The sequence below is a fragment of the Culex pipiens genome, chromosome 1 (genome assembly GCF_016801865.2).
Source record: "Culex pipiens pallens isolate TS chromosome 1, TS_CPP_V2, whole genome shotgun sequence".
Classification (NCBI taxonomy): domain Eukaryota; kingdom Metazoa; phylum Arthropoda; class Insecta; order Diptera; family Culicidae; genus Culex; species Culex pipiens.
Genome location: NC_068937.1, coordinates 99,275,978 through 99,303,769, shown reverse-complemented (window position 1 = coordinate 99,303,769; position 27,792 = coordinate 99,275,978). Strand labels below are relative to the sequence as shown.

At 36.5% G+C, this 27,792-nt stretch overlaps 1 protein-coding gene across 1 annotated transcript in view; it reads right to left on the bottom strand.

Moving 5' to 3' along the window:
- Positions 1 to 18,962: 18,962 nt before the first annotated feature.
- Positions 18,963 to 27,792, bottom strand: part of LOC128092354 (protein O-mannosyl-transferase 2-like) — a 40,400-nt gene continuing 31,570 nt past the window's right edge. Inside the window, exon 4 of the mRNA XM_052706008.1 lies at positions 18,963 to 19,333. Coding sequence (XP_052561968.1) covers positions 19,140 to 19,333 — 194 coding nt within the window. The 3' untranslated portion in view covers positions 18,963 to 19,139. The remainder of the gene's footprint in view (positions 19,334 to 27,792) is intronic.

Sequence of the window (27,792 nt, the reverse complement as noted above, 5' to 3'; positions counted from 1 at the left end):
GATTTGATTTTACATCGAAAAATGAAGTTGAAAAGTTTTTGCGACCAATATTTCGATTTTTTGAAAAAATCAGTATTGATTCAAAAAATCATAATTCGGTCAAAGATTTTTTGCACAACCTGGAAATTTCTGAAAAGTTGGCATTTGATGTCCCCTAAAACATATCAAAAAATAAAAAAATATTAAAAATAGTGTTTTTTTTGCAAATCAAGTTTTAGTGACAAAAAGTTAAATAAAAAATCTCAATTTTTTTTACCGTGTATAACTTTGTTTCAGTGTAGTCCTTATCCATACCTACAACTTTGCCGAAGCACCAAAATCAATTTAAAAAATTCCTTCAAAAGATACAGATTTTTGAATTTTCATACATCATTTTTGTATGGACAGCTGCCAAATTTGCAAGGAAAATTATATGGACAAACTAGTGATGCAAAATAGCTTCCTTGTGCATAACGAAAGCACCACAAAAGTTCCAGCCAGATTAAAAAATACAAAAATTAAAATTAAAAGAAAAGACCGATTTCGTAGAGAATTGCTCTTATGGCGTATTAAGCTTCGCCTGGTTGAAAACATTTAGGTTATCGTAGATACTTCACTTTTAAATAATTGGTTGAAAACTATATTACAAGATGTTTTGAACATTCATCATCAAAACTCAGTATGATTTCACGTAATTCAAAATTTCAACTAAAGACTGGTTCAAATTTTATTTAACGTGATTGTCCCTCGCCTTTGGTCGAGGTCGACGGGAGGGGGGTCAAATCCAATTTAAAGTCTGATTTTCAAAAAATAGGCGAAAGGTATCACAAAATGCTTAATACATAATGACAATTATGCAACTAACAAAAATTTGCAAAATGTCAATGACACATTCCGGTGTTGCAACGTCACTATTTTTTCACTTTTTTTCGAAATATGTCTCGTATGATGTCAAAACCTATCTCAAACTTAAATATTATTACAAATTCGGATTGGAAATTTGAATTTTATACCAGTGATGACTATGGAAAACTAATTTTAAGTCGAACTTTTCATTTGCCACACCGATCACTCCGTGACGTTGAAATGGAGTGAGAAATAGCGAAATGTCGACCCTTTTTGGATTCATACAAATTAATGAGTCATGTTATAGTTATTATAAACATTTCTATCTGTCAATCCAGCTGCGATTAATGATCGGACCAATAAAACAACAAATAAATATAATTAATAAAAACGCTGGAGAATGTGTCCAATGAATTTATGAAAAAGAAAATCCTAAAACATTTTCGTCTGTGGTTCTAAAATTCAAAATTTGTAAAAACGTTAAAAAGTCTTTATTTGATTAATAATTCATTCATAAGCATTACGAAGTGTATTTAGAGTTTACAATCGATTTTACAAGTTTTTTCAATGGAAATGGAAATTTCAGCCGATAAATATTTGTTAGCCTCCTAATTTAATTGATGATTTGAAAATTCAAAACAAATTCCTTGAATATCAAAATTTTGAAAATCGATCCTTAACTTTCTGGGTATCTTGTAATGAAAGATTTCTTATGTTTGGAGAATGTGCAGTAACTTTTTCCTTTTTTGTTTGATTATGTAATTTTACCAACTTCCTGAATAAAATAAATCGAGACCATAAAAATGCTCAAATTTTTTAGAAAAATATACAGTTGAAAACATCTTATACATTCTGAAAATGCTACCCAAGACACCACCGTGCTGTGCTCTGCTCTCCACCCGAAAGGGCATATCCACCTTATGTTTTGATTAAGATTCTACTCTGTTTCTTCCTCCAACACACGTAAACCGCCACTCACACCGTCACACTACCATCCTCCCGTGTGTGTGTTTGTGTGTGCGTGTCTCTGCACGAATCAAAGGAAAATTGATTTTTCACCTGATCGAAAGGAAACGCGGCTGTCACGCACGCACGAACTTTCACAGCTGGCACTGCTTGTCGTCGCAACGCTTTAGATTAATCCTTTGGTTGGGAAATGCACTTTGCAACGATTTTCCACCGATTTTCTCGCGGAGAGAGGAGGCGGAAAGCTTCTTTCCTGAAACCACAACAATAAGGACGACGACGACGAAAGTCCTTCGCGAACCGATCGACCCGACGGACGAAAACGCATTGAGCAGCCGAAAAGGGGTTTTTCCTTCTCTCAGCCGTAGGAAAAGCTCACCACGGCTGTTTGTTTGTTCGATATTATGAAAAGCGCTTTAAGGGGGTTGGGAGGGGGGGGGGGAGAGGGTTTTCACCACCCAACACAAAACGTGAGTCTGCTCATGTGTGTACATTTGACTGCCGAAAGCGAGAGAGGAGAGGAGAGGCGAGCGAGCGAAAGAGAGATTGTTGTTTGTTTTTCTTTGGCTTTTGGATGGGGTTCTGGGGGAGAAGAAAATCGCAAAAGTGACTAATGTGTGATGAATGAATTGGTGGAGAAGCACGGTGTGTTTCAAAACCAGAGCTGTGGAGACGGAACTGGATTGAGTTGTCCATGGAGTTGGAGCCGACTCAAAAGCTATCCGACTCCGCAAGCCCTTGATTCAACTTTTTTGTTAAGTTTTAACCGGTGACAAAAGATAAAATGTATCATTCTTTGATATTTCGTCGATTGGGATATCGAAAATGAATTATCCGAAGGTTTGTTTGGGACTTCGAATAATCGAATCACGAACAAATTTCTTTTTTGTTTTTTGGTTTTAAACATCAAATTCGAATTCTGCGACCCCATTAAGTCAAATTTGAATAGATTGCCTATCAAATGATAAAATGCATTATTCAATACTTCGTAGCCGCCATATTTTCCGCCATCTTGGATCGATTATCCGAAGTTTTGATTAACCGAAGTACGATTTTGCCAGGGCCTTCGGATAATCGAGTCTGGACTGTATAACCAAATTAGTTGTTTCAAAAAGGTGGATTCCAGCATTCATAGTTTTGAAAATATTTAACATCACACTTTTATCATCAGCTGAAATCAATTTAAAATGCATTCCCCTCAATCACCATTTTTAACATGTTTGAGTTACTTCATTTTTTTTTTCGAATTTTTGTGAATATTCGTAGTACAGTACCGCAAAAAGTTATGTTCCCACAAAATAAAATATTTTCTTTAATACTTAGAATTTCTGAAAACTAATGATTCAAAAACGACTGTACTGCTGTAAAATACATTTTCCATGCATCTTTGCTTTCAAAACGTTGAAATTCTTGCTTGTTATATTATATTTTTGCCTTGATCATCGGCCTAAGGCCATTGTAAATTTTATTTCAATTTTTTGCCAACAATTTGCAAATTTGATACCCCAGTACAATTTTTTAATGTGAACTTTGAACTTTAAGGGGACGACGGGACTCAAATTAATCCATCTCCTGCATTTTACTAATGAGCAGTTCTCTCACATTTCGGTCATTTGATTTTTTTTGTGTTTTTTAATCCGACTGAAACTTTTTTGGTGCCTTCGGTATGCCCACAGAAGCCATTTTGCATCATTAGTTTGTCCATATAATTTTCCATACAAATTTGGCAGCTGTCCATACAAAAATGATGCATGAAAATTCAAAAATCTGTATCTTTTGAAAGATTTTTTTCATCGATTTGGTGTCTTCGGCAAAGTTGTAGGTATGGATACGGACTACACTGGAAAAAAATGATACACGGTAAAAAAAATTTGGTGATATTTTATTAAACTTTTTGTCACTAAAACTTGAATTGCAAGACAAACACTATTTTTATAATTTTTTTTATTTTTTGATGTGTTTTAGGGGACATCAAATGCCAACTTTTCAGAAATTTCCAGGTTGTGCAAAAAATCATTGACCGAGTTATGAATTTTTGAATCAATACTGATTTATTTCAAAAAATCGAAATATTGGTCGCAAAAATTTTTCAACTTTTCCGATGTAAAATCAAATTTTGCAATCAAAAAGTACTTTAGTGAATTTTTGAGAAAGTGCACCGTTTTCAAGTTAAATCCATTCTTAGGTGACTTTTTTGAAAATAATCGCAGTTTTTCATTTTTTTAAATTAGTGCGCATGTTTGCCCACTCTTCTCTATATTTTGCTTTATCGAACTTTGTTGATACGACCCTTAGTTGCTGAGATATTGCCATGTAAAGGATTTGAAACAGAAAAATTGATATTTTCTAAGTCTCACCCAAACAACCCATCATTTTCTAATTTCGATATCTCAGCAACTAATGGTCCGATTTTCAATGTTAAAATATAAAACATTCGTGAAATTTTCCGATCTTTTCGAAAAGAATATTTTCAAAATTTTTAAACCAAGAACAACATTTCAAAAGGGCCAAACATTCAATATTATGGACTTTTAAAACGTTAGTCTTGGTTTAAAAATTTTGAAAATATTTTTTTCGAAAAAATTGGAAAATTTCACAAATGCTTCATATTTTAACATTGAAAATCGGACCATTAGTTGCTGAGATATCGACGTAAGAAAATGGTGAGTTGTTTGGGTAAGACTTAGAAAACATAAATTTTCCTGTTTTTAAACCTTTGTATGGCAATATCTGAGCAACTAAGGGTGGTATCAACAATGTTCAAAAAAGCAAAATATTGAGAATTTCTCAGCTTTTCAAAAATATTTTTTTCAAAAGTTGACAACCATGTGCTCTAATTTAAAAAAAATGAAAAACTGCGACTATTTTCAAAAAAGTTACCTAAAAATTGATTTAACTTGAAAAAGGTGCACTTTATCAAAATTGCACTTGAGTACTTTTTGATTGTAAATTTGATTTTACATCGAAAAATGAAGTTGAAAAATTTTTGCGACCAATATTTCGATTTTTCGAAAAAATCAGTATTGATTCAATCATTCATAACTCGCTCAAAGATTTTTTTCACAACCTGGAAATTTCTGAAAACTGGCATTTGATGTTCTCTTAAACATATAAAAATAGTAGTGTTTTTTTGCAAATCAAGTTTTAGTGACAAAAAGTTAAATTAAAAATCACCAAATTATTTTTACCGTGTTTATTTTTTTCAGTGTAGTCCATATCCATACCTACAACTTTGCCCAAGACACCAAATCGATCAAAAAATTCCTTCAAAAGATACAGATTTTTGAATTTTCATACATCATTTTTGTATGGACAGCTGCCAAATTTGTATGGAAAATTATATGGACAATCAAATGATGCAAAATGGCTTCTTTGGGCATACCGAAGGCACCAAAAAAGTTTCAGCCGGATTAAAAAATACAAAAATTAAAATTGAAGAAAAAAGACAGATTTCGTAGAGAATTGCTTTAATAAGACTTAGTGAATAGATTTTGATTCATAACTAAAACTTATTACCGTCACCTAGGGCGTCATCGGGATACATAAAGCGAATTGGGACAGCTGTTATAGCCTTGTTACTGCTTGATATTTGGAAGTTTTTAGTTGGTTTTGGATAGAACAGACACAGAACAACAAAAAAAGTGTATCGTTTTCCAAATTTCAAGCTTTTAAGTCCTCTAAAAACTGCTGTCCCTATTCAGACTGTAGTCCCGATTCGCAAAGTTGACGGTAATCCCTCCGGATTTATAATAAAGAGTTTACGTAGATTACGGACAACCCACAGATTACCGCAAAAATATGAAATTATTTTAATTAAAATCCTTGCAGAATCAACAAGCTCTACCTTTTCAGGCAACTATCATTACATACATCATTACATTTTTATTGTGTAAATTTGCAAGGTTTAGTTTTGGAAGGTTGAATATTACCTCTTTTATTATGTAATTTTACCACATATTAAGCTGAAAATGTGACATTACACCAGAAAAGTGGTAAAATAATACATTTTCAGAGGCAAAATTTTATTTAATTTTTTTTCAGACATAAAAGATGTACCCATTTCCAGATGTAATAAAACCATGATTTTTTTTACTGTGTAGTCAATAAAAAATAGCTGATAATACCATCTCCAAAGAGCGTAATTCAGACATGGGTCACTTACGTCACATTGTTAAATAATAATAATGACTTGGGACAAAAGTTTCAACATTTATTTTATACTTAAAATATTTTGGACACCGTAAATGTGTAAACTAGTAAAATTCTACAAAAAAAAATGAAAACTTCACCAGTTCCTGATATAAAATTACACTTTTTACACAAAATCTTTCACCATTCCCTAATACACAGTCCAGACTCGATTATCCGAAGTTTCGATTATCCAAAGTTCGATTATCCGAAGGTTTGTTTGGAATTTTTGATAATCAAATCACGAACAAAAAAAATTTCATGTTTTTTTTTATTTTCTTATTTTTAACATCAAATTTAAGTTCAGCGACCCCGTTTTAGTCAAATTTGAATAGTTGATTGCCAATTAAATTAAAAAATGCATTTTTTTCAATATTTCATCCCCGCCATTTTGGACGCCATCTTGGATTTATTTTTTTAAATTTACCTTAGAGTAGTTTAGGGGTAAGCTCAACAATCAAAAATAAGACAACGGAAAAAAAAACTTTTTTCGTGATTCGATTATCCGAAGTTTCGATTATCCTAAGTGAAATTTTGCCAAGCCCTTCGGATAATCGAGTGTGGACTGTAGTATAAATATCATATTCAAATATCCTTATCAACTTTACCAATAATGGGCAAATGTATTGGAATTTTAATTGTTACATTTTTTTATTAACTTAACTTTGTTGATAAATGTTGTGGATATTTATTCTAGGACCAACGCTTGTTTTTGTGTGTCCACAGAAATCTTTATAAAAGTTTGGCAGTTGTCTTAACAAAAGACTTTCAATAATGCATTGGACCAAAGAACCATGCTTCTCCATTCTGAAAAAGAACATAGAAAAATATTTTCAGCTGTGATCTCTTTGGTCCCGAGACCATCAAATCAGCAAACAAAGTTTTCATTTGATCTGTAAGTGTACTCAGCGATGCTTTTATGATGTCTTAGTATTTTTCTTTAAAAGCCCAACTAATCATTTTTCTTTTGAAACGTGGCGAGCTAAAATTGGTAAAGCCGTGCCGGAGAAATGATTTTATTTTGAAAATGTGGTTTTTCTGAAAATCGTTATAAAGCACCATTTTTTACATCTTCATTTTGGATATGACCACCCTAATCGCCAAACAAAGAAAAAAAAAACCAGGTCTAATTATTTTCGGCAAGGAACTCTCACGCCAAATATGAGCCAAATCGGAGCACTTTTGATCGTCCTGAACAGATGGTTTGACGTCGAATCACTGTATATTCTTTAATTTCTTATTAGAAAAAAAGGCCAGCAACCAACTTCAACCAAACTTAGGGACAATGCACAGAATGGTCAGCCAAACAAAACGTGTTTATTATTGTTTACATTGCGTGCTCTGGTTTTTGTTTATTCAAGGTCAAACATTAAAACGCGTTTTTCTCGGAACTTCGAAATGGCGGGTGCGACAAGATAGCACGACGACGTCGAAATGGAAACTGAGATACAGCCTCAAAAAGATTGGAAAAAATGTGTTAGTAATTCAAATAAAGCTAATTTTGAACCATTTCAAAAGTTAGGCTCGATGTGAAGTTTCAGTGTATTCCTCTGTTTCCATAAGCCTTTCCACAACATAAGAAAACTGATCATAGTTGACAGTAGTTAGTACGAAGAAAGTAAAAGATTAAAAGAACCCATGATGTTAGAAATCTAAAAGCAGAAAGACAAAATAAACGACTATTTATTGTGCTACAAAATACACAAAGATCAGCAAGCAATTGTAACTTGGCTAGGCTCAAAACAAAGGTACGAAGCTGACTTTACACTTAATCTATTGCTAAGTATGTAAACTGTGTTTGTGTGAGTGTGTAGAGTACAACACAGTCGAATCAGGGACAAGTTCACCAATGACATCCAGCAACAAAGCAGGACTCACCGGGTGTGAAATTGGTGTGAGTGCTTTGTGTGTTTGCTTGTGCATCCTATTAGCAGTTGCACCACCCGAGTTACGTTCCAGTTCTGGTAGTGGCTCTGGGACTATAGCATATGGAATCATGTAGCTGGAGGTCAGGAATTGTTCTTTCTAACTGCAGACGGTGTGCTGGTTTTGCGTATTCCGAGCATTTCCCGGCAAAGTAAATAGTTTACATTTATGATACTGATGTTCTGATGATGGTGCTGCAACAATGGGAAGCCAACGAAGACGAAGAAGAAGAAGGAGCATGATCTCTTCCCTTTCCGGCCTCGAATTCCCGGATTCATTTCAGTTTATTATCTGTGCTTGGTTGACGACCTAGATACGCTACAGTGGGAGCTCCATGAGCCCATTACCGACTGAGGAGACGAGAGTTGGGGGGTTGAACTCGATGGTTAGAGGGAAGACTCGTAATCAAGTGCGGTGACCCTTGTAGAACAACATTGTAACGTTGTTGTCAACTCCAAAGGGTTGTGGGAAGGACACAGCTCATAGAAATTATCGCCTAACCAGAGGATATTTTGTTGGAAGGACTTTTACGAAGAGTTGGGTTGTACTAGTACTTAGTGAGGCTCTTTTTACATATTAAATTAGCCTTTTTTGCCTTCCTCACTGAGGTAAGGCTATAATCCTGCTCTAAAATTGAACTTTTTATTTAAAGCTCGAAAACCCACCTTGATGTATACATATCGACTCAGAATCGAAAACTGAACAAATGTCTGTGTGTATGTGTGTGTGTATGTGTGTGTGTATGTGTGTGTGTATGTGACCAATAATGTCACGCAGTTTTCTCAGCACTGGCTGAACCGATTTTGACCAAACCAGTCGCATTCGACTTGGTTTAGGGTCTCATACGGTGCTATTGAATTGTTTGAAGTTTCGATAAGTAGTTCAAAAGTTATGTATAAAAATGTGTTTTCGCATTTTTTGGATGTTGAATAAATGGCAGTAAACTGAACCAAACATCATCATGTTATACATCGTTAGTTAGGTAATTGAAAGACCTTTCCAACGAGTCCAAAACATTGGTAATCTGGCAACCCTCTCTCGAGTTATAACCACTTAAGTGATATTTATGTACTTTTTTGTAGCCGGAATTCATTTAAATGTATTTAAACAATGTCCGGATCGTTCATCCGACCCATCGTTGGTTAGGTAATCGGAAGACCTTTCTAACGAATCTAAAACATTGAAGATCTGGCAACCCTGTCTTGAGTTCTGACCACTTAAGTGATATTTATGTACTTTTTTTGTAGCCGGATCTCACTTAAATGTATGTAAACAATGTCCGGATCCATCATCCGACCCATCGTTGGTTAGGTAATCGAGAGACCTTTCCAACGAGTCCACAACATTAAAGATCTGGCAACCCTGTCTCGAGTTATAACCACTTAAGTGATATTTATGTACTTTTTCGTAGCCGGATCTCATTTAAATGTATGTAAACAATGTCCGGATCCTTCATCCGACCCATCGTTGATTAGGTAATCGAGAGACCTTTCCAACGAGTCCACAACATTGAAGATCTGGCAACCCTGTCTCGAGTTATAACCACTTAAGTGATATTTATGTACTTTTTTGTAGCCGGATCTCACTTAAATGTATGTAAACAATGTCCGGATCTATCATCCGACCTATCATTGGTAAGGTAATCGAAAGACCTTTCCAACGAGTCTAAAACATTGAAGATCTGGCAACCCTGTCTCGAGTTATAACCACTTAAGTGATATTTATGTACTTTTTTGTAGCCGGATCTCATTTAAATGTATGTAAACTTTGTCCGGATCCATCATCTGACCCATCGTTGGTTAGGTTTGAAGATCTGGCAACGCTCAGTCTTAAGTTATGACCGCTTAAGTGACATTTGTGTATTTTTTTATTGAGAAATAGATGGAATTGGTGTCCAAACCCATCGTAACACCAAATGTTGGTAAAAAGTGAGGAAGGCGCCAACTACATAGGTGGATTAAATTAGTTTTTCTAGTGAAAAATAGTGCTGCTCTTTCAACTTGGCTTGGCTTTGTTTACAGTTAGAATGTTTAAGGTTTTTGAATAAATTCCTCTGTGGATCAAACATTCCTTTGAAGCTTACCTCAAAATCCGTCCCAAGAACAACATCAAAGCATTTAATGGTCTCCAACAAACCATGCTTCCTAATGCTTCCAAACCATCCGATAATAACAGGACAACCCATTATGGCTTATGGGGTGCCACTTTGAAAACACCTCAACCACAGAAATGTTGGACCTCTCGGCCGTCTCCACCAACTATCTTTTTTTCATTGGAAAAGTTTGAGGTTACAACTTCGGCCTCAGCAAACTTCTCTCTCCAGATCATCCAATTATATCGGCCGATGATTCCTAACAGCTGGCTCTCGCTCGATGACCTGGTGCTGCTGCTTGACCTGAACATTCGAAGAATTGAATTTTCTAGACGTCAAAGGCCATCAACAGCACGTTTTAACATCCGTTGCATCGACAATTCTGAAGTAAAGAACTCAATATTTGACCTCGAGGGGAGAAATAAGCTTCAACTTACACATTTAAGCCAAAATGAGACGTACTTACCGTGAAACGATTCCACTGCGGAAGTGAAGGCACTTCCGGAATGCCCCAGCTCTTATCGCACTGGCAGGATGTGCTACATTTCCGCAAATTAATTGCAGTTTTCTCTTGTACACACTTCTGCGAGGCGCATACTTTCGCACACAGACTCCGCCTCAGACCGAAGCCCAGATGGTGGCTGAGTTACGCACTGATGATTCTCAACTAATAAAGTCTTAGATGGATTGATTTTTTTTTTGAGTGACTTTGTCAAAATGCTGTAAAATTTGCAAATTATTTTTTCAACCAAAAAAATTCCAACATTTTGTAGATTTTTATTTGAAAATGTCATAAAAACAAAGAGAATCTCATAGCTATAGGACCTTTTCCAAAAAAACTTCTAGTTTTCTTTTATACTATCGGTACGGGTGACAACCACATTCAGTTTGAAGGGCCCATTTTCAAATGATTTGCATTTTAGGTAGAGCTCAACATTAAATTTAAATTATGAAATCATCAATGAGATATGACGTTGTTTGCATTTTTATACACCCAAAGTTAAAGAACGAGAGGATAGTCCTCACGAAAAGAAACGTGAGGAAAATGCTATTTTGCGAGAGTATAGTCCTCTCGCGTGTTCATTCGTTCATTGGAACAGTTCATCCTATTGAGTGGCTTATATGGACAAATGACCGCCACTTAGTCACCGAACCATGGTGGCCCATACGGTAAAGGCATGGTTCAATATGCCGAAGGTCTTGGGTTCGAGTCTCGGTACCGATACTTTTTTTTTTTGATAGATGAACTTTTTTTGAAGATGAACCCATGAGTAAAGTACTCTCGTTAATTTCGGGATTTATCCTCTCCGTCCGCACACAGTACCATTTTACTACCGAATCGTGCTCTTTATCCTCTCGTATGCCGATGCCCAGTTCTGGGTGTAGTTATTTACAAATTATGGGAAGCATAGTAATCGCATAGGAAGTATAGTAATTCATAGTAAAATTATAATGTTTAGAAAAGTACCGTCAGTGGGGGTGACATTGGGTCTGGGGGGTGGGGGGTGAGATTGGGTCAAAGTGATTTTTTACGGATTTCACCATTTCTCAGATTCTTCTCAATTAAACTGAATTCTGTTAAAAGGGTTGTGTAGGGGACATCTTAAGATGACTTCGCTGAAAAAATCTCGTTCCTAGAGAAAATCCTGTTATTTTGACAGCTGTCTAAAGTTGAGGTACGTTTTTGGCCAAAAATGTCCTCTTGAAAAATCATTTTTCTAATTTTTTTGTTGGGATTGCTCAAAAACTACCCAAATGTTTGAAAATCTCCACTTCAAACATTGTAGCATGTCAATACGATTCCCTCGAACAAGAAACACTGTTGGATGACTTGTTTTTACCATATCGTTGTATTTGAGCATCATTTTAGTTTCATTTGACCCAATGTCACCCCCTCTAAGGGGTGAGATTGGGTAAATTTTCAAACTATTGGCATTTAAAGTAGTGTTCATCAAAATCCACCATATATTGGGAAAATGATAGTAAACTATCTAAGAACAAATCTACGTTGGAAGATTTTCGATGTTATTTAAATTGTTTTTGTTATTAAGTAATTACGAGAGGTGTATCGTTTTTTGACCCATAGTCACCCCCACTGACGGTACTTAAAAAGTTATGCTAAAAAAACGATTTCAACAAATTCCGGAAGATTGTGAAAAGGATGGTTTTTTCTAAGAAAACCCACCATATTATACATTTTAGATAGGTATTCAACGAGTTCAAAACATTGAAAACCTGACAATCCTATCAAAAGTTATTAGCACTTAAGTGTTATTTATACACTTTTTGGAGGCCGGATCTCAAATATTTTGATGAAAACGTTGTCTAGATCTATCGTGTAATCCCTAGATTGGTAATCAAAAGACCTTTCTAAAGAGGCCAAAACATTGAAGATCTGACAACGCTATCAAAAGTTATGAGCACTTAAGTGTTGTTAATTCACTCGTTTGAAGCCGGATCTCAGATATTTCGATGAAAATGATGTCTGGGCCAATCATGTGACAGGTCGTTAGTTAGATAATTGAAAGACCATTCAAATGAGCCTAATACATCGAAGATCTGATAACCCTATCAAGAGCTATAAGCCCTTAAGTGTTATTTATACACTTTTTGGAGGCCGGATCTCAGATATTTCATCATGCGATCAATCTAATGGTAAAGATAATGGGTAATTCAAAGAACTTTTCGATTAGCACAAGAGATTGAAGAACAGAGAGCCCTATCAAAAGTTATGAGCACTTAGTCTTATGTTAATTCATTTGAAGGCTGGAATAATCTGAGGAAGGCACCAATCACCTAATGGTGGATTAAGTAACGTTTTTTTATAACTGACGTTAAACTGGTTATAGATTGATTAAAAATTAAAATGCACTATCGATTCAGATCAGAAAAAATAGGATGGATTTGGACACACAGAAAAAGTGGTACAATTAAACACTTTCAGCTCCAAGGGGATCCAAATAGTCGGAAAATGCAACTTTAAACATCTGTATCTCGATTCAACAAATCAAAAGTGTGTAAGCTTAGAAAATAATCATTGCCTTAGTAATCTTTTTAAAGACAAATATTACTTTTATTGATCAAACTTTTTCAATCTCAAATTCAGAGTGAGATTACCATATTAAGCTATCCTTGAACAACCTAATTCTGATAATATTGTTTTAATATTTGTTTTTATCTTTAATATAATTTTCCATAATCCCGGGATTTAACCTTTGATTTAAAATAGCAAAGTTAACTTAACATTTTTTTTTGCAAATTTAATATCAACAGTTCAATATCAAATAAGCCTTATTGAATCATTTGTTGCCTTCCTCACTGAAGAAAGACCAAAATCCTCCATTTATACATATCGCTTCAGAATCGAAAACTGAACAAGTGTTTGTCTGTCTGTGTGTCTTTGTGTTACCAATTATTTTTGCCTTCCTCACTGAGGTAAGGCTATAATCCTGCTCTAAAAATGAACTTTTTATTAAGAGCTCGAAGACCCACCTTCATGTATACTTATCGACTCAGAATCGGAAACCGAACAATTGTCTATGTGTGTGTGTGTGTGTGTGTGTGTATGTATGTATGTATGTGACCAAAATTCTCACTGAGTTTTTTCAGCACTGCACAGTGGGCAAAAACGGGTGAAAAAACCGATCTTTTGATGCCGTCACTTTCCGCCTTTCAAAACCATCATTTTTAATGTAAAAACCCGATTTAATCCCACCTGGGGTGAGATAGAGCCTTTCTTACCAAAGAATATAACAATGGTAGAACTTTTTTCAATTCATAACATTGACTTTGTTTATTTATAACACGTCAGCACAAAAGAAAGTCTTATGATGAAAGCAATGTATTATATATGATATGATTTCCAAAAGAAATGAAAAACGCAATTTTCACCAAATGAATATTTTCAATCGTACAATATGTTTGTAAGTTTGTAATCAAACAAGCGTTTATGACAAACGCGATCATAGCAAGCTTCCCTTGCGCCAGTGACAACGCACACCGCGGTTTTGGATTTTTAGCTTCGGTACAAGCCCTTTTGTGTGTTGGTATTGTCCGTTTCTTTCAAAGGTACACGCCGCGCGGCATTTCAGAATGTGCTGCAGACACTGTTGCCAGCGATTTTTTGCACTTTTGGTGCAATAATAAACATAGCCGGCAACAATGCCATGCAATTCGAAGAAGAAGATCAACAAAAACAAAACGCGCAGTGTGGGATTTGACAGCGCGAATTTGCCGAAAGTGCGGCGCGTCGTTTCGAGGCTGGACGCCAGCATTGAAAACTTTGAAAACGATATAAACGATGAAAAGCTTAGAAAGCTCCTACCCACATTGACTGGGCAGCCTGCCGGCGGTTCGCTGGCGGACCGCCAAACCGCTCTGGCGATCCGCCAGCGTTTGATTTGGCGGACCACGGGCGACCCGCTGGCGGATAAAATTTGCAACAATTTGGCGCACGATCAGTTTTTTTTATCGTGACGTTGGTCCGCCAGCGACTCGCCCCGGGGTCGCCCAGGTTTGCCTTGAAATGTTTCACCCGCCGTTCATCCGCCCCACATACGCCGTTTTTGTATGGTTCAACCGCCCCTATAGGATGGTCCGCCAGTGGGTCGCCCTCGATACGCCTCCCATAGAAAGTTCATCCGCCTAAAAAGCCCCAACCGCCGTGGCTCGCCCTCGACCCGCCTTTCATATACGGTTCGTCCGCCCCTGTAAGATGGTCCGCCAGCGGGTCGCCCTTGATACGCTCCCCATATAAAGTTCATCCGCCCAAAAAGCCCCAACCGCCTTGGCTCGCCCTTGATGCGCCTTTCATATACGGTTCAGCCGCCCCTGTAGGTTGGTTTGCCAGCGGGTCGCCCTTGATACGCCCCCCATATAAAGTTCATCCGCCCAAAAAGCCCCAACCGCCTTGGCTCGCCCTTGATGCGCCTTTCATATACGGTTCGGCCGCCCCTGTAGGTTGGTTCGCCAGCGGATCGCCCCCGATCCGCCCCCCATATAAAGTTCATCCGCCCAAAAAGCCCAACCACCTTGGCTCGCCCTTGATGCGCCTTTCATATACGGTTCAGCCGCCCCTGTAGGTTGGTTTGCCAGCGGGTCGCCCTTGATACGCCCCCCATATAAAGTTCATCCGCCCAAAAAGCCCCAACCGCCTTGGCTCGCCCTTGATGCGCCTTTCATATACGGTTCGACCGCCCCTGTAGGTTGGTTCGCCAGCGGATCGCCCCCGATCCGCCCCCCATATAAAGTTCATCCGCCCAAAAAGCCCCAACCACCTTGGCTCGCCCTTGATGCGCCTTTCATATACGGTTCAGCCGCCCCTGTAGGTTGGTTTGCCAGCGGGTCGCCCTTGATACGCCCCCCATATAAAGTTCATCCGCCCAAAAAGCCCCAACCGCCTTGGCTCGCCCTTGATGCGCCTTTCATATACGGTTCGACCGCTCCTGTAGGTTGGTTCGCCAGCGGATCGCCCCCGATCCGCCCCCCATATAAAGTTCATCCGCCCAAAATGCCCCAACCGGCTTGGCCCGCCCTCGATTCGCCTTTCATACATATTTCATCCGCCCAAGCAGAATACCCGTTCAGGTTCCTTCAGGATTCTGATAGTGTTTTTTCAAGTTCATCTAAAACTGAAAAAAAAACACAAAGTGCCCTATATAGAAATGCAGATCTTTGTAGATTCATGTGTGCTGAAATTTAGAAATAAAACAAAAGTATGAAAAAACACATAATTTTCAACATAATTTTGATCTTAATAAATCTTACGTGCGTTGTTAGTTCACTGAGGTGAAATGATGAAAAAAAAAATAATATATTGATAAGCAAACTTGTTGCGAAGATTTGCCATTTCCTGCAAATAAAAACAATTCTTTAACTAATTCTTAAAAACTAAATTATTTAAAATGTTCATGTATTATTGGTACTTACCTATAAACAGGCAACGTATTGAATGTTAACAATTCATACTCTAATCTAATCAAATACAAGCGCAGCTAATCCAAAGAAAGTATCCTAGTAGATTACACCCCATGTTTTTTCTTGTCATTCAATTTGATCATATATTGTATGGGGGAATGGTAGATATGAATATAAAAATAAATCTTACAGTGAAAAGATAAATACAAATAAGCAGTAATTTTAAAGATGATTCCGGGAAGCTGCAAAACAAACAACTATAATTAAAAAGACAAATGCTCCAGATGGTTCCATTGCTGAAAGAAAAGGAATAGGATAAGGAAGGATATAAACAGTTAAATAAATCATCTAGTTAATAGATAAATGTAGGCATTAAAATTGAAGAAGATTCCCGGAAGCTGGAAGAAAGATAATTATATTTTAAAGAAAAATTCTTCAGATGGATCCATTGCTATTTCAGTAACTGTCGTTAGTTCATGAAATTTGATCATATATGGTATGGAGGAATGGTAGAAAAAAGAACAAGGAATAGGAATGATATAAACATTCAAATAAATCAAGTGAAGAATAGATAAATACATATAAGCAGTTCATTTATAAATGATCCAGGAAGCTGTAAAAAAAATTAAACACAATTTTAAATGATATTGTTGCCGCTGAACTGATAATTGAAAAAAAATTGAAATTACTTCCTACCCACGTCCTGCATCATGCACACCTGAAAAACGTCAAACAAAAGAAAGACAAAAATCGCTGCTGCACCACTAATTGCATCCACTGCTGGCACTGAACCCGCAATCTTTGGAGTGTTAACATTCCCACAAAACAAACATTAACATTATTTGAGTAAACATTGGCACAAAATCCACTTTGTAAATGCCACCTCGATACTCTTCAAGAGGTTTCCCTGGGAAAGATATACTTTTTACCAAAATGTACACCAAATTTCCATACAAACATACAAGAAAGAACAAATCAAATCATAACAACAATGAAACAAATCAAATTCTAAGTATTCCAAATGATTGCAATATTTATAAGGGGTGTCACATAAATTACACCAACAATAACGATTATTCTTGCAAAACAACCTTCAATCACTATTTCAAACGCACTTTCAACTGTTTGTTTACATAAGTAAACAATCTAAACAACACAACACTTCTCCCAACACAAACTTAACAACGAAAATCAGCAGCCGCCGACTTAATAACAACACCCACCGAAGCTCGTTGAAAACAGACTGAAATGTCAAATTCGAAATAAATTCCTTCAGATGCAAACCGCCACGGCAATCAGCCTTTGGCTCGCCGCGGAGATTGAGGGGCGAACGATATTGAAACATTTCAGCGATCAGTTTGAACCGCCCAGGCGATGCGCCCATGGCACGCCAAGGCGGATGGAGGGCGGACGAAATTGAAAAATTTCAAATGTCAAATTTCAACCGCCCAGGCGGCCCGCCCTCGGTCCGCCAGGGCGGTTCTAGGGCGGACCACACGATCAGTAACGGCCGCCGATGTGTAACGTCCGCACTGAGTTAATGTGGGTATTGGAATCCAATGAACCCTGTTAAATAAACTTACGAAAATGAAGTCTACATTTAGGCGATTTTAGGAGCGCATGGGAAACAAATTGATTGTAGCCGGATGAATGTCCTATGTCACAAAAGTTTTTGCATAAACATTGGACAGTTATGCAAAAACGGACAGGGCAAAAGAAACAGAAAAGCTACGATATCTTACATGTTGTAGGAAACATCGGTAGATAAGCTACTACAAAACGAGTATAAGTCGAGCCACAAACTCGCGCCAGTATTCGAAGCTCAACTTGACAACTTGTCGACTTGGCGACGAAGCGTCGAAAATCGATGTAGTGTGATTTTTTTACGATTTTTCCGATTAAAATTCATGCTGAATCGACATATTTACGAAGATGGAAATGACGTCCAGCCTTAAAGTAAAACCTATACCTTTCTTTAGTAAGAAAGGCAAAAATTACGAGGAATCGATTGGTGATACTCTCGTTAGCGGCAAATGACGGGAAGTGGTCCATTTCACCCCATTAAGCCTTTTTTTGGGTGTTTTTCACAAATATCTTCAAATGCCTAAGTTTGCCGCACTTCTAAAGTATCTTTTTTATGTAAAAAATCACGAGAAATCGATTGGTGACACTCTCATGGGCAGCAAATGACGACAAGGGCCCATTTTTCCCCATTTACCCCTATTTTAAGTGTTTTTCTTCAATATCTTCACTATCCGTGATTTTCTACAGTTGAAAAGTATGGAATTTTATGTAAAAAAATACGAGAAATTGATTGGTGACACTATCATGGGCAGCAAATGACGACAAGGGCCCATTTTTCCCCATTTACCCCTATTTTAAGTGTTTTTCTTCAATATCTTCATTATCCGTGATTTTCTACAGTTGAAAAGTATGCAATTTTATGTAAAAAATTACGAGAAATTGATTGGTGACACTTTCATTGACAGCACATGATGGCAAGGGCCCATTTTGCCCCATTTACCCCTATTTTATGTGTTTTTCTTCAATATCTTCACTATCCGTGATTTTCTGCAGTTGAAAAGTATGCAATTTTATGTAAAAAATTACGAGAAATCGTTTGGTGACACTTTCATTGACAGCAAATGACGGCAAGGGCCCATTTTGCCCCATTTACCCCTTTTTATGGGTTTTATCATAACATTTTTCAATTAGCACAGTTTTCTGCACTTAAAAAAAAAGTTATGATCACATAAGTTATATCTGACTTATTTTTCTGGATCTAAAAAAAATAGCAGAAATATATGTCCAAACCACTCATATTACTCATTGTTGGTAAAAAGTGAGGAAGGCATCAACCACATAGGTGGATTAAGTTAAATTTTTTTGTATTAATTTCAATCGGTTATCGAAAATTGTATAGAAAGAGTATTTTTTCAGTAATTCAAGAAGGGTGAACAAAGTTTTTTTTGCTCATGTGACTTTCCTGCAAAAATTGGTAAAGGGATTTTCTTTCAAACTAATAAATAATAAAAATCGACTTGTAGACTAATTTTTGTTAAAATCTGAGTATTATTCATTGCTAATGATACTTTGCTGACTACAATCGAATTCTTCATCCACAACGCTGGCAAGCTTCTGCGACGTCCAAATAAACTAAACATTCAAATCTAATGCAAATCTCTCAAGATTCAATCAAGCTCGTCCTTCCAGTTCAACAATCTCTTCAAAACTCCCACGAATCCAGCCACTTGAGGCCGGCCACGGTCGAGTTGGGTTCGTGGGAAAACGGCCCGTTCATGCCGTACGCCAGCGGGGAAAACAGCGCAAAGCTGTACACGAGCCCGGCCAGAGCGACCCCGAGGACGGTGTGGCGCAACCAGGTGGGGAACCTGCCCGTCAGGTAGTCCAGCATCACACCTAAAGAAAGAAGAGAAGAAAAGATTTTTTTTAAAGAAAAGCAGGAAAGCAATCAGCACAACAAAAGAAGATGGGGAAAATGGGGTTGGGGAGTGGAAAAAGTTTTCTCTTTCGAAAGTTGGGCGAAAATAAATCAAACAACTAATGCCACACCATCGCACCCTGTTGGGAAGTTCGGGCTCGGAGAAAATTAAGAAAAGGAATTGTTTTGCTTGTTCAAGGTTTTGTTTGTTTCTTCTTGGAATTGAGTTTTGGGGTTTGGGTTGGCCAGCAAAAAAGGCAACATATGGTCGTACTGTTGAGTAAAAGTTAGTTGAATGAAATTAAAGTTATGTTCAAATTTTAACAAATTTAATTCCATTTTGCAACAAATTGTGCCTTCATCATATTGAACGAAATTTGCTGCCAACAACCTGAACTCGAAAAAAGCTCATTCATTTTTCGGATGGATCGATTGACGGTGATGATGAGATAATTGATAAGCGGTGTACTTTGTGTGTCTGTGAGAGGAAAATTGCATCACAGCCAGAACTCATTTTTGGACCTAGCAAATTTTTAATACCCCCTCAGAGCCATATACGAACAATTATCGGTGGTTGGCGCCATTCAGGACCTCGTTGATTGGGCTGCCATCAGATTCACACAGCCACCCACAACCACCCACACGTACCTACCATGTAGTTAGTGAGGTGTGGTAGGGCATCGCCATCATTATTGTCGTCATTATAGCGGAAAATTAAAGGCATAATAATTATCGTTATCGAACCTCTTTTGGGAGATCGGAAAAGCAGGAATAATGTAAAATTTGCTGCTTTTGGCGGGCAACATCATCACTCATTTTAAGTAGTGCTGCTATTGAATGACAACCAATCCTTGGTTTTAGTAGAAAAACAATCTTCATAATTCCAAATGTATTTCAAATTTGATCCCCAGGGCAATGGCCTAACTAAAGGAATCTTTAATAAATTTATGCTCGTCACATTTTCTGTCACTTTTGTTACCACGTTGCACAATTTGTCACAATATTTATCAGCAAGCCATGACACACAAAGCCCTCCCCGTGTCGTGGCGTTGCCAATAAATTTACCCCATCATCCGGGATGCATCCGGCGACTCCTGGAACTGTCAGTCCCGCAAGCCGCGATTAAATTTGGTTGCGGTTTTCCACAGGTGACATAAATAATTTTCCGCGAAGTGATTTCTTTTTTGTTTTTGGTTCAGTCCAGGCCGCCGAAAATAAAGAGAGCTGTCCAAAATTAATGAAAACACAAACACGCTGGCTCTGAGGGTTGCACGAACGGACACGGGGAAAAGCTGACCGGCCATCAGTTGAAGGGTCATCGTAGTTGGCGACGGTAAGGGAGGCGTTGGCATTGTTCTTGTCCACAACATACTCGCGGACACCGACCAGAAGGCTTGCGTGGGATGACAGGTTGATACATCCGGCTCTGGTTTAAAAAAAAAGTGCAAACATAACCTCCAAACGCTTTTAGTTGGTTCGGAAATGAAACAAAGAGATCATTCTCAAATTTCATGAAAATGTTTAGTTATCTCTTTACTATTTTGTATAAGGTGTCAAAGTAGGGGAAATAACGTCATGATTCGAAATCCGGACACTTAGTACCATATTATTTTTGTTATAGCTGGCAAAAAATCATGTAATGAGTTGGAAATGTAGAAATATCATCAGGATTTAGTATAAACAGTCAGTTTTTAGAGAATGCATGCAAAATATGTCTTTTCTAACAATTTTTCATCAGAATTTGAAAATTAAAATGACTTGTTGTGCTTCGAATCCCGGACACTGTTAAAAGGTGATTCGAAATCCGGACACTTTTGCTTCGAATTCCGGACACTCGATTTCGCTTATGAATCGCACACATTTGGACTGAAATGTTAGTGGATGGCATTCTTTAGGTCTCAAATAAGTTGTTAACATCAAAACAATCGATAGTTTAAATAAAAATTTGCTAGAATTTGAGGAAATCAAAAACATAAATTTCTGCTTTGCCTTGAAATGTTTCGCATTTTTGGTAAACTTATAATTTTATTTTATTTTATTTTTTTGGCATTAACTACAGCGTTCAAACAAACTTTAAATGAAAGTTGATGTTAGAATTCATCAAATAACACAGTTTTGACATTCATAATGCGAACTTATATCCAAATAATTGATAAAACAAGTTGAAGTGTCCGGGTTTCGAAGCGTCCGGGAATTCGAATCATGACGTTATACCCATTTTAATCACTCTAAGCCGATCGACCAATTCTCATCACTTTTGCCGTTTTCCGCTATCAATTCAACATTTTCAGATGTATCAACAATGGAAAGTTGCTTGCTCACTTTTATTTGAGCTATTTATTACTTTGGAACAGTCAAAAACAAGGGTCCTGATTTTCGGTTCAATGAACAGACACCACTCACTCATCACCTATCCATTCGTCGCCTATTCCAACCCGCTAGCATTCATGAGCGAATGAGTTCCGCAAGCAGCCAGTGAGTGGCCCGAACTGTTCACTCAGCGAACAAATAGAGGAGAAAATCGTGACGTCAGAAATGAACTCAAATCACTCAAAGTTCATTTTGTGAGTGACTTCAACATTTTGGCCTAGTTTGACAGCTACATTGTCCCCATTTTTTTGTGGAAGAGAAAAAGAGGCGAATACTTTATGAAACTCATACCTGTCAAAATTCCTAGCCTCAAAATTTTGTCGCGAGTTGCTTTTCTCCTCTATACATCGTGAAAATATTTGCCTACTCCGTCGCTCGACGACACTCACACACTACCATGCTCAGCGAAGAGCCATTCTCACAAAATGCCAGCGCGGCAGTCTTTTTGTCTTCACGCCCTCAGTTTGCCATCAATTTGATTTTTTCTTGGTGGAAGTTTCTTTGAATGGTGTCTATAATGTTATGAAATCAAAATAAATGCACAATTTACTTGATAACATTGATTTTAGGCAACCCAAATCAATGAGTATAACGCAGCGCATCAGAGAAAAAATATTTTCAGTTCGTGTTATAGTGTTATCTTGACACACCCTAAAAATTACTGTAAGTGCGACAACTAGCCAAAGAGGTTTTAGTCAGAACGCGTTTGACACACGTTCATTCCCGACTACCGTAAAATAACTCGGGAGTCCGGCAACCATGTGCAACCAAACTTCGGGACAATGCACAGAATGGTCAGCCAACAAAACGTGTTTGTTATTGTCTACGTCTACGTCAATAAACGACGTGCGACAAGATAGCACGATCACGTCGATTGGAAAAATTCCCAACTTTTTTCAGCGTTTGGCTGTATGGCACAATAAAAAAAAACCCCTCAATGTTTTTTACTTGCAACCATTATTCGGAAAATCAATGTTCCACTTTATTTTGCAATCTGAAAAGTTGTTGGTTATGCTAACGACCTAAAAAAATAGGTTCACCAAGAATAATCTCGCGATTTTTTTTAAATTTGACTTGTTATCACTAACAATTGAATTCCCAATAAAGGAGTTTAAAAAAGACACCCTTTGTGCTATAGTTTAGAATGGTGCCAAATGTGGCACCGGAGCTATTTTTTGTTTTACGAAGTGTGATTTTTGAAATAAACCTAAAATATTGTCAAACAAAATAAATAAATCATTTTTAAGATAGAAAATCAATGTAAATTTGCAATCAGAAATGACTTTGAAATTGTTTTGACAAAGAGCATAATTTTCAGGTGATTTTTTCGAAAAATGTGTAGTTTATTACAGTTTAAACACAATTGAAGGAAATTCACTTTTCTTTGCTGAATTTGTTGAATGGACTGCTAGTTGCTGAGATATAGCCTTAAGAGTTTAAATTTAGCGAAAAAAAATAGTTTTTCTCAGTGATGTCTTGAAAACTATTAGTTCGATTTTCAATGTCAAAAAATGAATCCTATGTGAAATTTCTAGTCTTTTCTTTAAAAATAATTTTGATGTTTGAATTTAATGTTATAAGCCCTATCAAAAGGATTCTGATGATTTTTATTTGATTTTTCGACTTTTTTAAACATTTGATAGAACAGAAATTTTAAAATTGAACATCAAACTAATAGTTTCCAAGATATCACGAGTTGAAAAATTAGGGGATTATTAGGTTTACACTGCTAAAAGCACATTTTTTCACAAATTTTAGACTTTTAGATGCAGTAAAAAAAAAGAAATTTTCCAAGCTTTTCAAAAATATTGCTAGCCTGGAATTATTATAAAATTGCCTGTTTTTTTAAAAGATACAAAATATGTGTGAAGCAATTTTCGATTGCGAATTTGAATTTGCATCTTAACTTATTTCTTGAAATTTTACTTGAAAAATATGGAAAATAACTAATGATGCAAAATGGCTTCTTTTGACATAGTTATTTAATACACCGTTAGGTGGTTGATACCTTCCTCACAAGTCACAACTATATATTTCCAAAAATTTCCAACCTATAAATGTTCTCTAAACATAACTTCATAAACTCATAACTATCGATATGGGACGCGTTAGAAGGGTCTTTTGATTACGCATTCAATAATGGGTCACATGATTGATCCGGACTACTCTCATGCCCTTTTCAAATCAGAACTAAAGTTCATTTTATTATTTCATTACGAAACATGATAGCTAAAATTTTGAAAACAATTTCAATTCAATTCAATTCGGTTTTATTTGTGAATAATCAAATTACAATTTGTACATATTATGAACCTAACAGAGTTTTTGTGTTCATTTCAGCTGTGTGTAACGTCTTAATTCGGTTTAGAGCAATTATTACTGTTAATTAAATGCACAAACAAGAGTAAGAAAAAGTTTTATTGAAAACAATTTAGAATACTACTTTGGTTCATATTGAGATTTCGATACGAAATTGCTTATTAAATTTCCGATCGAATGACGAGAAAAAAAAAACCAAAATCAAACCACATTGTAAGCCGATTATAGTTGCCTTCAAGCATAAAATTACTCCTTTTTTCGGTCAACTTGAGTTTAATGAGGTCCCACCTCACTTCATCCGAATCATCCTGGGTGGGGGGTGGACGAAAAAACAAACCCTTTTGCTGCGGTAATAATCGTTATAATGAGCTCATTGCAGGAGATAATGAAGTTTACACCCGCAAAATGTTGGAATTTTGGGGGAAGGGGGTCGGGGGGTGATCGCACCAGTGGGTAGTGGCAGCAGATGGTTTTGATAGCATTTTAAGCCTGAGCCCGTCTACTAGGCAAGGCTAGTCACAATTGGTTCAGCAAACAATTGTTTGGCGGAACATGAAGATTAAACTTAATTAGAATCGTAGACTGTTTTTTCTTTATCAACGAGATTTTATGGATATTTGTTCGTTAAAAATGTTGAGTCATCACTCGAGCATAATTATACAATCAGAAAATATTCATCGTAAGCTCCAGCATATCACTCAACCCTTAATCCAATAATTCAGCTCACGTGCTCCTGCAGAACCTCTTTGAAGAAAACTTTTGCAGTGCGTTATCCTTTAAGAACTCTCTGCTCTGCCGTAGTGTCATCGTCGTCAAACCTCCCCCCCCCCCCCCACACCCCTTTCTGAAGGGGTGGTTCATTGGCAGTGTTGCCGGGCCACGCACAGAACTCCACACCCACGTGTGCTTCATTTTAAATTCATATACAAAACCGGGCTCTTGTTCTAATTACCGCCATAAAAACTGCAAAAGAGAGCATCGTTCTGGGAGATCGAAGGTGGGAGTGAGGGATAGGGAGCACCATCATAAACACCTTATGTGTTAAGGTTGGAGTCGCTTTCAAGTTGCTGTGGAAGGTGTCGTAGAGAGCACTTTCCTGTGAAGCAAAAATGCGACTTGAGGGTAGTTTACGTATAAAGGTTGAAGATATGGTCTTCAAGCTAAGCCAAGGGTGTGTGCATGGATTATGATGAAGACGACGATGTACTTGGACGTGTGTGGGGGAAGAAGTGAGTGCCCTAAGACTTTCTACCGACCCCCTCGAGAAGCGTTAATAAAATACCAGGGATTGGATGATGGTGAGTGTAGAAGTGAGGGTGGCGAGCCTCACTGATGAAACAAGGCTAACCTGCGTTGGCCTTTTCGCAGTTGAGGGGAGAAGAGGAAATTTTATAACCTCAGTTTTCATTAGTAAGTATCAAATCTATGAATACAAAGAGACGAGTTGTTTGTATTTATAGTAATGCATTCTGCTAAAACTCTCAACCAAACCACAAGTGAGCAATTCTCTGAGATTTCGGTCATTCATTGTCATTTTGTATTTTTTTTTTAACCGGCTGAAACTTTTTTGGTGCCTTCGGCATGCCCAAAGAAGCCATTTTGCATCATAAGTTCGTTCATATAATTTTCCATACAAAGTTTGCAGCTGTCCATACAAAAATGATATGTGAAAATTCAAAAATCTGTTATCTGTTGTTTGGGTGAGACATAGAAAACATCAATTTTCCTGTTTTTAAACCTTTGCATGGCAATATCTCAGCAACTAAGGGTCGAATCAACACACGGTGTGCTTTTTAGAACAAACTAATGATAAAAAATTCGGTATGTCTGATATTTGGCACCGTGAAAGAAGGGCTCTTTCCCGACATTTTGCGGGGTATACCGAAATATTTCGTCCGGGGGTCTAAAGCAACTTTTTTTGAGGATTACTTTTTGGATTTCATAGGATATTTGTTCAAAAAAGTCACAGAAAATCAGTGCATTCATGTTGATATCACTCAAATTTCTTATGAATATGCCTTGGGGACTCTAAGCTAGATATCTTGTAAATCTGGTTTGAATTTTATTTATTGGAGGTCAAATATTAGTCAAATATGGTTGGTTAGAGTCCCCAAGGCATTTTCAAAAGAAATTTGAGTGATATCAACATGAATGCACGGATTTTCTGTGACTTTTTCGAACAAATATCCTATGAAACCAAAAATTATCTTCAAAAAAAAGTTGCTTTAGACCCCCCGACGAAATATATCAGTATTCCCCGCAAAATGTCGGGAAAGAGCCCTTCTTTCACGGTGCCAAATATCAGACATACCGATTTTTTTTATCTTTGTGGTCTCGAAAAAATACACCGTGAACAAGTTTCAAAAAAATATAGAGAATTTTCTCAGCTTTTCAAAAGTATTGTTTACAAAAGTGGGCAAACATGGGCACTAATTAAAAAAAAAATAATAACTGCGACTATTTTGAAAAAAGTTACCTTAAAATGGCTATAACTTGAAAACGGTGCACTTTATCAAAATTTCACTACAGTTCTTTTTGATTGCAAATTCGATTTTGCATCGAAAAATGAAATTGAAAAATTTTGGCGACCAAAAAAATTTTTTTTTTTGAGAAAATTGGTATTGATTAAAAAATTCATAACTCGGTCAAAGATTTTTTGCATTACCTTGAAATTTCTGAAAAGTTGGCATTTTATGTCCTCTAAAACATATCAGAAAATAAAAAAAAATAAAAATAGATATACATGAAGGTGGGTCTTTGAGCTTTTACAAAATAGTTCATTTTAAGAGCAGGATTATAGCCTTACCGCAGTGAGGAAGACAAAAGACCTTGATGTTTTTGAAACATATTGTGACGTTTTCAGGTTTTTCGCATTTTAAGGTTATAATTTGCGAGGAATGTTCAATACTATACAATTTTGAAGTATTTTTTGAAAGAAGAGAAACATTGCGAAATATATGTTTGAAAAGCTGAGAAAACTTCCTACTGCTTGTTGTTGAAAATTGCGATTTTTCTCAGCCCATTTTTGTCAACTGATGATGATTTCACAGAAACTATTGGTTCGATTTTAATGTTGAAAATTAAACCGCTGTAAAATTTTCTGCTATACTCATTAAAAATCTTTAAAAGTTTGTTGAGCTCTTTTAAAATGTAAGGCTTAAAACTAGTTTTAAGCTTTTCTATTGCTATCCTTTTCCTTAGTAAATCTAGAAGGTTTTTTTTTTAAATTTTTCCTTCTCTTGCCAAATCCATTGTTAGAATATCCAATTACATCAAAATGAACTATAGTACAAATCATAGTTGAAAGGTACTCCAAAACTCTATTAGGTTATAAGAATTACGAAATTGTGAATTGATTATTTACTAATAAAAACTAATTGAATTGTAAGGCTTAAAATTTAAAAAAAATATCAAAAAGAACATGAGATTTCACTAAAGATAATGCAGTGTTGAAATTCAATGTAATTGAATCTCATTTATATTTATAATTTTTCATTTGATTTGTGGTAAAATTCTATGTAACTTGCATTTTAATTCAACAGAAATAGTTGTGCAATCAATTGAAAACAATTTAAAATACATTTTCCTGTAAACTTCCAAAAATATTGTGCGAAATAGCCATTTTTTTCATTTTCAAATCTCTCGCGATTCCAACAACTTTTTTGAAATCTTGCTTGATTTTGCCTTCCTAACTGAGGTAAGGCTATAATCCTGCTTTAAAAATGAACTTTTAATTAAAAGCTCGAAG